The sequence below is a fragment of the Crassostrea angulata genome, chromosome 10 (assembly GCF_025612915.1).
Source record: "Crassostrea angulata isolate pt1a10 chromosome 10, ASM2561291v2, whole genome shotgun sequence".
Classification (NCBI taxonomy): domain Eukaryota; kingdom Metazoa; phylum Mollusca; class Bivalvia; order Ostreida; family Ostreidae; genus Magallana; species Magallana angulata.
Window position 1 is genome coordinate 20,079,609 of NC_069120.1, and position 12,933 is coordinate 20,092,541.

The 12,933-nt window shown below is 32.0% G+C and overlaps 2 protein-coding genes across 2 annotated transcripts; both read right to left on the reverse strand.

The window, feature by feature from the left end:
- Positions 1 to 415: 415 nt before the first annotated feature.
- Positions 416 to 3,398, reverse strand: LOC128164495 (ras-related protein RabC-like). The gene is made up of 4 exons (XM_052828364.1): positions 3,097 to 3,398; positions 2,778 to 2,940; positions 2,232 to 2,351; positions 416 to 1,644 (listed from the first exon to the last, which is right to left on the reverse strand). Exons 1-4 carry the CDS (start codon positions 3,247 to 3,249, stop codon positions 1,499 to 1,501), a joined length of 582 nt encoding a protein of 193 aa, XP_052684324.1. The 5' UTR covers positions 3,250 to 3,398; the 3' UTR covers positions 416 to 1,498.
- A 2,823-nt stretch (positions 3,399 to 6,221) lies between these two features.
- On the reverse strand, positions 6,222 to 9,374 carry LOC128164496 (NADH dehydrogenase [ubiquinone] 1 alpha subcomplex subunit 7-like). Its single transcript, XM_052828366.1, has 4 exons — positions 9,267 to 9,374; positions 8,625 to 8,674; positions 7,211 to 7,363; positions 6,222 to 6,338 (listed from the first exon to the last, which is right to left on the reverse strand). Exons 1-4 carry the CDS (start codon positions 9,321 to 9,323, stop codon positions 6,263 to 6,265), a joined length of 336 nt encoding a protein of 111 aa, XP_052684326.1. The 5' UTR covers positions 9,324 to 9,374; the 3' UTR covers positions 6,222 to 6,262.
- Between the last annotated feature and the right edge of the window lie 3,559 nt (positions 9,375 to 12,933).

The window sequence follows — 12,933 nt, forward strand, 5'->3', positions numbered from 1 at the left end:
GAAGGTCTGATGCAAGTAAAGTTACGATATTGGTTTGAACAATTTCCAGAAAATCTGCTTGTTCATAACATAAATGTACAAAATTAATAAATGTGATAACAATATACTGTATATTTTATTTATAAATAGTTTCTAGGGCAACAGGATGTTGTTACAAAATATGATATTCAAATACATGTTTGATGATATAAAGGTTTATGTTTCATAGATGCTACCAGTAAAAAAATTCTTAGACAGAGCAATCCGCCTATCAAATGTGAATAGTAATACTATGGGTACCTGTTACATTTTTGAACTCTTTTTCATAGGCCTTGTTCTTGGAATGAAAGGCAAGCAAAGCTACCTTCAACTGACACCACAGTCTCCATTTTTACTGTACTGATGAAGATGATGATGATAAATGATGATGATGATGATGATGAAGAAACTGTGTATTTATGTGTGGAGACATTGCTGCACATAAGTCACACTGGGGGCTGGAGGTGTTGGTTCCAAGTGCGACTTACCATCACAGACACTAAAAGTGAACAGCAGATTTAATTCTAAAACCATCTTTAGAAGCAACAACAACAACAAGCAGCAACACAGCAACAACAACAATAGGCCAGATCAGCTGACAGGGAGGCCCTTGACCTCGGTTCGTTACCAGTTGGTTTGGCTGATCGCTGTCTGTTAATCTGGTCCCAGAACTAAATCTATTGTTTTCTATGATTAATAAGGTGGATTGTATTGCTTTTCATTTTAAGAATTAAAAAAGAAAAAAGTCTCCAATATTATTTTATTTATCTTTTTTAAAGTACAGTCAGTCTACAAGTTGAACTGATACACATGTAGTTAATTAAACCATACCAATTGTGATGTACAAGAGTTGTTATAAACCAAAAGTGTGACATCCTTTCAGTTAGATGATAGCATTAAATTTGATATTAAAAAGACAAAAATGCTAGTCAAATTACAAACTTTTGTATATGTATTTATACCATAGTTTAAGTATTTGTACGATACTCTGTCTCGAGTTTTTGCTTCCACCACTTTTTGCTTGATATTCCAATAATAGTTAATACCTTTGTGCTCAAACTACGTTCATTAACTAATATGAAAAATGTCCAGATTATCTGTTTTGAAACGCCCCCTCTACCGCTTCAGATTTCAATACACATCCCAAAATTGAAAGTCTACGGAGATTTTGCATTGCAACAGCTATTATTAAGCCCGGATGATAACGTTAAAAAATTGCGCAATGTATTCCAAGTGTATTCCGAATGGAGAAAAGATGTAAACATTTCCCATTATAAATCTCCGTAAGAAAATTGTTTTCGTTCATGTGAAATTTTATGAGTGAAAAGGGATAATTGTTCAATGAGTATATCTTCCCTTTCATCGATTTCAATTGTATTTCTTTCACAGGTATGTGTATTTTTATTAAAAATCATCAAAAACTTATGGAAGCAATAACCTGGGACAGACTACATGTATAGGATGTACGTTAATGAAATGCTCATTTTTGACAACAACTACGCTTTGAGGATTGGAACTGTGTGATTTCTATGGTGTCATTGTACTGAGATTCTATGATGAGGGGGGTATTGAAAACATCCATCAATCGCTCGCCAATTCTTTCAAAACTTTCTTCTACACCGTTACCTATTTTTATAAAAAAAAAAATTAAATTTATAAACGTTTGTAAAATTAAAAAATGTCACCTACAAGGTAATTTTTGGACAAACTTGCCTTAAACAATGTGGGTTCTCATCTTTCTGTGTGGGTCAAAAAGTACGTACACAATATCTTTCGCTTTATTCGAACATGCATGTATTATTTTATGACATTTTTTATGGGTGTTTTTTATTTCATTTAATGAAACAAATGTTTGAATTTTAAAGCCCAGAGACGGCAAGTTTGGTTAACACTTCCTGTCGTTACTTGAAGAACTAGTCAAAACGACTTATATTTCATTTTCTGTTTATATCGTACTTGGTTAATGGAATCTTATAGAAAAGGTCTGTAACTACCTTGCATAAATATTTCTAACACTGATTAAAGTATGGTAATTTTATTCTTCGATGTTTTCAAAATGCTCTATACTTTGTAGTGTTATGTGTGTACACGTTTTGTGCGGAACAGACATGCTTACTTCCTCAGTCTATATAAATGGGATTATTGGAGTAAAAGAAAATCACACTAAATTCAAAGACATGATAAACATATATGCCACCCAGAAAAATACCTACCCGTTTTGGCACTAAATAAGTAAGTGTACTCGCATTCAAATGCTGCAGAGAAGTTGTCTACGCTCTCGGAAGGAATCAGATTTTCTAGATCTGACTTATTGCCAATCAGAAACTTTAATGCTGGAAATAAAATACCAATCAGTAATATTGTGGTTAAAATCATTCGTGATTGACCTTTTTGTTCATCTTGAACTGAAAATCTAAAGAAGTAGAATAATGATGATTTGACACGATGCATGCAGTAGATATTAAAGCGAGAAAGATAATTTAGGGCGAGTGGATGGTCAACAAATTACCCATCAAATCTATTCGTGCCTTTATCTATTTATCTTTATTTAGAGCTATTCTTCTAATTTAAAAGGAGGTTTATATAATGGTATAACAATTTCTACGATCACCCAGCCCTAAATGTAAACAATATTAAAAAAGCTTTATTTGGTGAATCATGCGGATATAAAGGTAGCCACGTTGAAGAAACTGTCAGTTTCATTGAGCTATGAATAACAATCGGGTTATAGGAGAATCTTGGAGGACTAAGAGACTTGCCATTTGGAGCATATTGTGAACAGTCCTCTGCCCACTGTGCGAGATAGTGTAGAGACGAAGGGTCGTCACAGCTGTAGACCAACAGCACTGCGTGCGTGTTGCGGTAGTAGTTCCTGGTGATGGTTTTGAATCTCTCCGCCCCCGCAGTATCCCAGATTGAAAACTATATTAACAGATAATGAAAGTTATCAGGAAATATGTATGTACGTTGATCGGGTAAAATTACTAGCCTACTACACAATCATTAGGTAGGTCAATGTATTTCGAGATACACTAGTATGACTTTTCATGTGCAAAGTAGTAGTAATTTTATACTTACAGTAATGTTTTGGCCATCGATTTTCACGACTTTTGAGCAACTTTCTATTCCCACTGTTGGTTGAAGAGATTCTCCAAACACATTTTCTTTCAGGCGTAAGAAAATGGAAGATTTACCTACACCTGCCTCCCCTAGGAGAACTACCTTAAACATCTTTTACTCCTCTTGGACCGTCCATTCTACTTGACTCGACATTTTCTGATAACATATATACTATTCAGGATTTTCACTTTACAGTAGTCCGATACAATTAAGGTACTTGACCCACCTCATGACCCATCAATATGATCTATTATACACCGTAATGCAATTTGACTCTGTTATCTCCATTGGGGTACGACAAGGTACATATATGACTCCATTGATGTTTACTTTACATAACTCTCATCCTTAGAAAGTTTTATCGGATTCAACGAAAACAAACGACCAGCTCTAACAGTTATGAAATCGATTTCAAATTCATATTTAAGTAACAACTTGTATTAGTTTTGATTTTACCTTCATACTACTGCATACAACCATATAAAACGTGTTTGACCTAACTGAAGTTTGCAGAGTAGCAACAGGTGATTGAGTAGATATATTTTTATTTTCTTCTCAAACTCTCGAAAACTGTATTTATTTAATAATTTTCCCTTTAAAAATCTACAGTAAGCAACTAAGAAAAATATTTACATTCTGAATGCTTTTCCTTTACATTAGCTTTTAATATACTGAATTTCAGCATATATAAAAGTATTACGTACCGGAAAGGCAATGCAAAACGCGTGCATGCTTGGGTCAAATGGGTCGAGTGTTCAAATCTACAGTTATTACCAAATGCATGGAATTGTAACATTTGTCACTATTTAAGGAATAAGGAATCATTCTTTGAGTATTATGAGGTGATAATTTTGGTCGGGGCGTGATCAAATCCAATAAAGCCAAAAGTGCTTTATGATAAATTTGACTACCCCCCGACCGAAATTATCACCTCATAATATTCAAAGAAGGATTCCTTATTACTTATATTTATATAATTTCAAACTATCGTACGATTAAATATTTAAATATAAATGGCGCCTCAATTTGGCGTCATTTGAAGTTATGGGTTATATAGTACAAAATCGAGATGTTGTGTTATCACAGGCAATGACACTGGAAAATGTGAATATAATAGGACCATTTTAACAAGACCTTGGACTTTCGGTAGGACGTAGCTATCTATTTCTTGCATCATAAAAAGTTAAGAATGACACTGGTTTCAAGTGAAATATACACAAATTGCGAAGCCTTAGCTAAAAAACAGACAAATTTCAAAGACTCATGGCCAACGATGAAATATACATGCCTACGTCATAATGCTGTTTTGACACAACTACCCAAAGTCCAAGCTCCTATTAAAATGGTTCTAATTTAGTTAAAGAATGTTAAACTGAGTAGACTCCTGGCTGTTGTCCCCTTTCCTGTACAAGTAAAGGTAATCCATATATATTTACATCTACCAAGTGTTCGGTCAAATATGTCGTCAAGTATCATTATGGAATATCTTGAAATTACTTCGAAAACATAAAAAATATTATACATTATATACGTGTACCTTAAATTACGTGAAATTAATTTTTAAAAATATCATAATTGAAAGAAATCAACATGCTTATTCTTATAAACAACGCACCCGAAGTCAAAAATTAAGTTCAATGAAAACGATTTTTTGAACACATATTTTCTTCAATTTTCGTGTTTGACATGTTCCCTCAACTAAAAGGTCCGCAGTCCGAAGTCCTCTGTCTGGTGTCTGAGATTCCGAAAATGTTCATTATTCCCTCTATTTCTTACGGACACATAGTTACATGTAATTCATTGCTCTATATAAACAGCCAGACTGAAATCTACACGGACCGTTTATCGATTGGTCGAAATCTACAGTGGCTGAAACTGACAGGCTGAAATTGATACGCCCTGTTTATCGATTAGTCGAAACCTATACTGTGACCTAAGAAAAATCACGGACTGCACGAAATAATCATGATATCGGACTCAAAGTCTCATAGGAGACGACTTGGCCGTTTCTTTAAGCTAACATACTTATGTACATTAACAGTAATTCAGAGAATTTTTACTTACCTTTCATAATCAATTTATTAAATAGTTAAAAGAAAGATGTTAATATAAACAATAAAATGCTTTCTTTGATGATTCATGCAGGTTATGAAGGTATAACGATAATTGCAGAAAAAAATATGACATAACCCGCGGTAACATGTTATCTATTTTTTTCTGCAATGTCGCTACCTTCATATCCCGAATGACTCGCCAAAAAAAGCATTTTATTGTTTAAATAACTGAGGTGAATTAAAAAATGTTGATTGATCTTAACCAGGGAGGTAGCATCGTTTTTGAAAGGGGCAGACTTGTGATAAAAAAGTACGTGCCAGTAAAGTAGTCTTTCTGATATACGTCTTTTGAACCTATACTGTGGATGACATAAACCAAATTCAGGAGACTGCATGAATATGGTCATTTAAATGATCTTCTCGCACTTGCAACTTCTTTATTTAATATTTAAAGAGTTACAGTAGGAATTAGGAAAAAATCATTTTCTCAAATTTTTATGGTACGATAATTTTTTTTTTTAATTTTTAAACTTATGCAACTTTTCCCAAGAGACTTTAAAAAAAATCATATTTAAAAGTTTTAACGCTGGTCTGATGGCTAATGTTGACCACCCAGCCTCCTTAACACAACACCAAAACAATTGATCTATAATCAACATTCTATCAATTCCTATGCTTTGTCAGCCTTTGAATGATAACTGCATGTGGAGCGAGACGGAAAAGTTATCAAAGCTTTGAAATATCATTATGTAATATCAATATTGGTCGAAAATTACCGCGTTTGAATGAATAAATGATTTAAACCGATAACGTTATCATAGTAGCCTTTTATCGCATTTTATAGTTTTAAACAAAAAGGGAAATAAAATGCTTTCCTTTGAAAAGATTAAAAATTGCAGATGTGGACATCGATAGGCGATAGCAGAGTACAAAATTAAGGTAAAAGATAAACATACATATACTTATATTCATAATTTCGTGATTTCTTTGGCATAATTATTTTTAAAAAAATCCCCACTAACAGGAACAGTCTATAATAACATATTTATTTACACAAATTAAATCACAATCTAGTAAGGGAGCTCTTCAGCAGTGGGTTTGTAATGGTCTCCTGGTGTTATAGATGTTAATCCTTTAGCTGACTCCCTGCAATTATAACAGAAAAAAATTAAATTTGCTTGTGAAAATTTTTTACATGCATTCGAATCATTAATTGTCCATAACCATATACAAACTTATTTCTTGCACTTATTTTCTAGTAAAAAAGACGCTATTGTGTTTGATAAAACTGAAGTAGATATCATAAATCATGTAATTTACAATTGATAACGTGGATAACTAAAACTAATTGCTAAAATTTAATTAAATATTTTGTTATTTTTCTCACAGGTTGGTAAGTAGATATATGTGTATCACAGGTATAAAATATACCAGGTATATCACAGGCACCTGATGTTATATATTTTTCTCATAATAAATAAATATATACCCGCTACCTAATAATACACAAGGTACACGTCGCATACTTCGTAAAATTTATTAGTTAAATATGAAAAAAAAAAAGCTGATTAATATAAAGGGATACACCAATAGATCTGTCTCTTGCAGAGGTTAATGGCAAGAACACAGTTCAAATCTTTTGAAATGAACTGCCTATACTTCACATCTTTGAATATGGTAGAAATTTGGCATTTTTGGAATTCAATTCAAAATCACATAAAAAAGTAATCTGAAATAACTGAATACCTAATTTTCAACAAGATATTTTTTTAAAAGGTTTAAAAACAAACCCAGAAGGGGAATTTAATTTTCTGGGAAATTCCTCTTCGTTTGACATGGAAAAAATTACTACACTTTGACTGGTTTTCTTCATTTTTCATCATTTAAGAATTCCATTTCTTAACGAACAAGGGACTGACCCAACAGTAAGCATTATTTGCCCAATATAGTCCTTATTTAATTCTAAAACAATTGTAATCATATAATATGTTGTGTCTGCTGAAACTTAAGGTACATACCCCTTCTCTCCCGAGGCATCTGCCAGAAGTTTGCGACCCCCTGACATGATCTCCTCAGGTGGAGTCACTAGGCGGCGAGCATCCCTAGTTAGATAGTAATTGCTTGACAGCTTGTGATTTGGACCATCTGGTAGATTAGGAGCAGGTTGTGTTCTACATGAGGATAAAAAAACTAATTACATACATGTAGCTAAAAGGACAACTTTTAAAAAATATCATACAATGTTCTGACCACTTTTCTTAAAGTTTTAACAATTTCTTATGAGATAAGAATTTTATCCATTAAGTTTAAAATGTATTGTCTGTCTCTGAGCCATGATAAAGTGATAAAAATAAGTTTAATATAAATCACCAAGTTAAATGGTAAAAGGTGACATGCAACATTTTAACAGTAATACATTGAAATCCTTATTTATTAGTAATGAATACTTTTGAGAAGTCCCTTTTCACTTTGCATTAAAACTGAGATGTACTTTCGATATAATCTCATAAAGTACCCAAATGGGTATGTTAAGGCTACCCGATTGATTTCACAGCAATGAGCTGAAAGTCACTTGTCTGTACTTTTGAGATATAATGCCATAATTAACTTTAATGACACGATCTGCATTCCATTCTCAGGGAATGTATAGTAGTAAGTGAACTTTATTGAACATTACCACTTGATTCCTACACATAGAAGCTGTTGTAAATACTAGACAAGTGATACTCAATTCAATATTTTAAAAATTTAGCATTAAAAACAGCAGTTTTAATGCTTTGTATTGGGTAAAAGCCTTTTTATTATTTATTATTAAATAATGGTTTGGAGACTACTCCTGCTCTGTGTAAGCTAATGAATTGAGATATGTATATGCATGTAAAAAACAGCTTGGCACAAGTGAAAGATCAATATAATCTCAGTAAATTTTACATGAAATTGGGAGAGAAAATAAGTACCAATGTGAATCATGCTGGGGGAAACCTACCAATTGACCCAATTTTGTGTAAATCAAGCTTAAAAGGTAAAAATTAGACCAATTTTGATGATGGTGCAATATGTTTTGACAAAATTTCAAATAAATGAAATATTTATATGGACCCCTTGCAAGAACTGCAAAAAACATTACTAATAAAAGGATTTTTATATAAAAATATTTTTGATTCAATGTCATTAATCACTTGCACTGATGAGATTTATATAGATCATTTGCCGTATTAGGATACACAGGACTCGTGCCTAAGAAGAACATATAATGTCACAAAAATGTATCAAATATAGTGTTGGATATCGCTGTTAATTTATGTATTAAAAATTTAGCAAAATTCACCTGGTTAAAGTATTTTTTTGATAGTTAAAATAGTATCGTTTTCAGATATAGATTTAGCTTGAAACAACCTTAACATAGCTGCGTAGTACAAATATTATATATACCTTGGTGATTGCTCAGGCAGAAACCGCAAGTAATTATCAGGACGTTTGATCTGAAATAAAGGAGTTACATTTCTAATGTACACACATATATATTAATGTATCCCAATGGTTCAATACAAATCAACCCCAAAAAATAATATGTTTTTATTCTTTGTTTTTAAAATATTTTGCAGCAACCACGTCTGATATACATGGCATACTCAGTCATAAAGTCAAAGTCTGTGTACCACAGAATAACATGAGTATATACATCCATGATGAATTCATTCCATGTTGGGGAAAAAGAAAACAAAAGAACTAAAGTTATATCTGTGAAAGGGTTAATTGAGTTCGAATTTCCTCTAAATTCATGTTGTTGTAGAAAATAAAATTCAGACATAGTGCATAACACATTTCTGAAAAACATCTTTATATCATCAAATCAAAGATACGTCATTTAAATTCCTAATCTCAAGACACTAAAACTTACCATGCAATGTCATAATGTTAGAAGTCAAAATAATGTCAACAAATTACGAGGAAATTCGAGATATTTAGAATAGTGCATTTATTCACTTTCTTTTAACAGTTTGATTACCAAAGAAATAACGCAAATGTAAATATCTAAGTTACATTCAACTGTATATGTTTTAAATTACTTACATCTAAAAGCCCAAATCTGAGCGACTGTATAAAATTTATTACGTCCCTCTTTGCCATTGTTGCTGTGTAAAATATGGAGTAGAGACGAAAGAAAATTTATTTCCGTTTTTTTTTTTATGTTCCCTATTTACTGAATATATGTATCAAGCAGATGTTGTTTTTGATGTCGATATGATAAGGTTGGTAGCACATGAATGGAGCTGACAAAAACATGTCCCAATGATAAGACACAAATTATGAAGATTTTTTAAAATAAAAAACAATTAAAATCTGTTTAATTTGGTAAAAAAAAATTAAGATATTTACACTTTATTTTATACAAAATCGTGTGTGTGTGTGCTGCACATAGTATCTTTTTGGAATGTGGCGAGGCAGACTTAGCCAAAATCTTTAGAACAAGTAAAGAATCAAATCTCCAAAAACCTTGATCTGTAGGAAGAGAGGTATCTAAAACTTCTATTCTGTAAAGTAAATTTTGTTTATTTCCCTTTGAAATTTTTATATACACGAAACGAGTGATGGATTCTCATTCAAAATTCAATTTCCTTCAGGTATTTTTAAGAAAAATGTCTATTGCGGAAAAAAAGTTGAAAAGGGGGTGGGGGATGCTACGATCCTTTGTATATACCAACGTAAATTAGCAGTTTGCAAATTAACCGAGAGTTTTAGATATGCCACAATTTACCCCCTTTTGCATATAGTTTTGTTAGTTCATTAATTTTGAATTTTTTTTAACTTAAAATTTTAATACTGATCTTGGACTTGTACTTGCTTTAATTCAATGTTTTATGATATCGAATAAGTCCGCTGAGTGTTATCGAGTCAAAGATATTTCAAAGTCTAACACTGCATGACGCTGTCACAAAACAAAAGCCCCGAAATTTCACACAGTACGTGTATATGACTGCAGGTACATAGGCGTCGGAACCAGGGTAGGGGCTGGGGGTGGTGCGGAGTCCTTTTTTGCAAAGTTAGACATAACCATAACTTTGACCATCCTCTTTTTTGTGCTTGTCAAGATATCTGATGTCTAACCCCCCCCCCCCCCCCCCCCCCCCCCGCTTTCAGTTTGCTTTCGACGCCATGGTGACTATTTAAAAAAAAATAATCTTTCAGAATGTCAGTCAACGGAAACAAGATATCTGAAAAATAATAAATAAATTGGTAAATTCCTCAATATTGTTTTTTTATCAACCCCTCATTTAAAAAAAAATCGTATAGATTGTTTTTAAAACTTTTGGGAATATTTCTGTCACCGTCGGAAACTCATGATATTCCGCCATATAAAATTCTTAAAAATTGACCTACTGAATCTCCGTAAAGACATTTAAATTTCCTTAGTTTTCCTGGCCCGTTTTACTAATGTTTGTTTCAAATGGTGAGATGAAACTTAAAATAACATGTTGCTTTTCTGGCATGCAAAGCTATTATAAACTAATAATGCCCGATGGCGGTTCATTCGTGACATTTGAGCTTTCCTGGCCTAATAGTTTTAGAAGAAGATTTTTTCTCTATTTTTTTTTTAAATCACAAATTTCTTATCATTTTAAAATATTTCCAATCATTTTTGCTAACATTTTCACATAAAATCTGTGATTTAATTTGTCTTATGCAAGTCCCCATAACAGCACACGTAAGTCAAAAGGATTCACAGCAGCGAAGACTCTGATTAACTCGATAATTACCCGACTATAGCTATTTTTCACTTCAATATGGTTTCAGTAACTATAGATATTGATCGAGACTAATAGCACTTCAAAGGACCCCGCTTTAACAAGGCATTTTACCAAAAAAAATTGAGGATGTTATATGTTTTTTTCACTTAACCTCTGAATTATTGCATATTCTTAATTCAACTAACAATCTATGGGTGAAACACAATGTACAGTGTATAAAAGAAAAAGAAGAGAGAGAAAAGTTCCGACAAGGGTTTTGGTCTGCTCTAAACTTGACCTGTGACAAAGTACTGCATACAGGAATATTTTCGCCCCGTGCAATTGGTATAAACAAATGTTAAAATACATGATGTAAGATTTTTTTGCCTTTGCATTACTGAGAAATAACCGTGAAAACTGAGCACCTGAAAAAATTCTTGCCCGCTTATCGTTCTTGATTTTGTGGATTTATGACGTCACAAAGACCCACCGATGTAAACAATGCATTAAAACTAATGTAATTTTACAGTAGTTTATCGATTAAATTTTAGTAATTTTTGCATATATGAACGTGTCTTTCTTTTCAAATGAGATCATTTGATTTCGTAGTAGCCTAAAGATGACTTAGTTTTAATTGGTCGTTAATGAATAAATCTAATATCAGCTTCTCACAAAAGTAATATCATGATGAAGATCCCGTACTGGAGTGGAAATTTAACGAAAGAAATGCTCCAACATTTACAGGTGATTAATAAATTATCCTTATCCTTTTGAAATATAAACATCATTTTCTTCTTCGGTACGTATAATGATTGAGCTACATTTAAAGGGAATTAAAGCATTTAAATTGATTTGATTTATTTTGTCACATAAAAAAGTATATAAGGCAGGCCAATGAAAATGTTTGAGGCATTGTGTACATAGTTTGTATTTAAGAGCTGCTATAAAATGCCGCAAAATTATTCTTAAATTTTATTTCGAAATAATATAAATTTCTGACTTATTGATATATACATGTAGCAATATCTTTAGAAAATACTTTGTGTACACTTGTATTAACGTTTTATTAAATTAGATCGCGGAAATATGGCATTTAAGGATTTAGAAATGTATCGGTAAAATAAATCGGTTGTTTGATAAAAATAGTTGTGAACGAATGTGAAGATAATCAACAGATTTTATTAAGAACAAGCATCAATAATGATAAAAAAAACGAAAGAAAACATTGCGGAAGAAAGTGAGATAAAAGGGATCTGTGAGTAAACACCGCACATACACGTTTTAAAATCAAAACACCGCACATTCAAGTACACGTTTCAAAAACAAAACGTTTGAAGAAATTTCTCTTAGACTAAAAATAATTAAATGGTAACATATTTGTGAATTTGAAAGTGAAACAAACAATATAATCGTGAAGCGAATGAGGCACAATGAGGCCTACAAGTTGTTTAGAAAAAAAATCTTTTAAAATGAATCATTTATGTGTGAACGTGCAAATGGGAAAAAACGATCAGACTTATTTTTGACTTATTTTTGAATTTGTCAATTTCATTAAAAAGATCAAAATAAAACATATAAATATGCTTATATTGAAATTATATTATACTTGCATGTGGATCTATGAAGAAAATCAATTATTCTCCCTGCAGTTTCGAAACTGAATATCATTATGTACACGCTATTACATGTAAATAAAAACGCACACGATTTCATTTCTTGAGAGAAAAAATACTGACGTGGTTGATTATTGTATAATTATACAAGTTTTTATATAAAATAGTATTTTTTTTTCTTTTAAAATGCTGCAAAATGACATGGATATTTGTATTCACAACATAGCTTTATAAGGCGATTTGGTCTTACTGACGTCATAAGCAAGGGAGGTAAGCCGCGTAAGTCAATGTTCCTTTTCCCGATTAAGTAATTTTGATCGACTGTGGCGCTCACATTTTGCATAAAATATCCAAAAAACAATGTCAGTCTTATTAAATAGGCACTTATGAACTCATTCC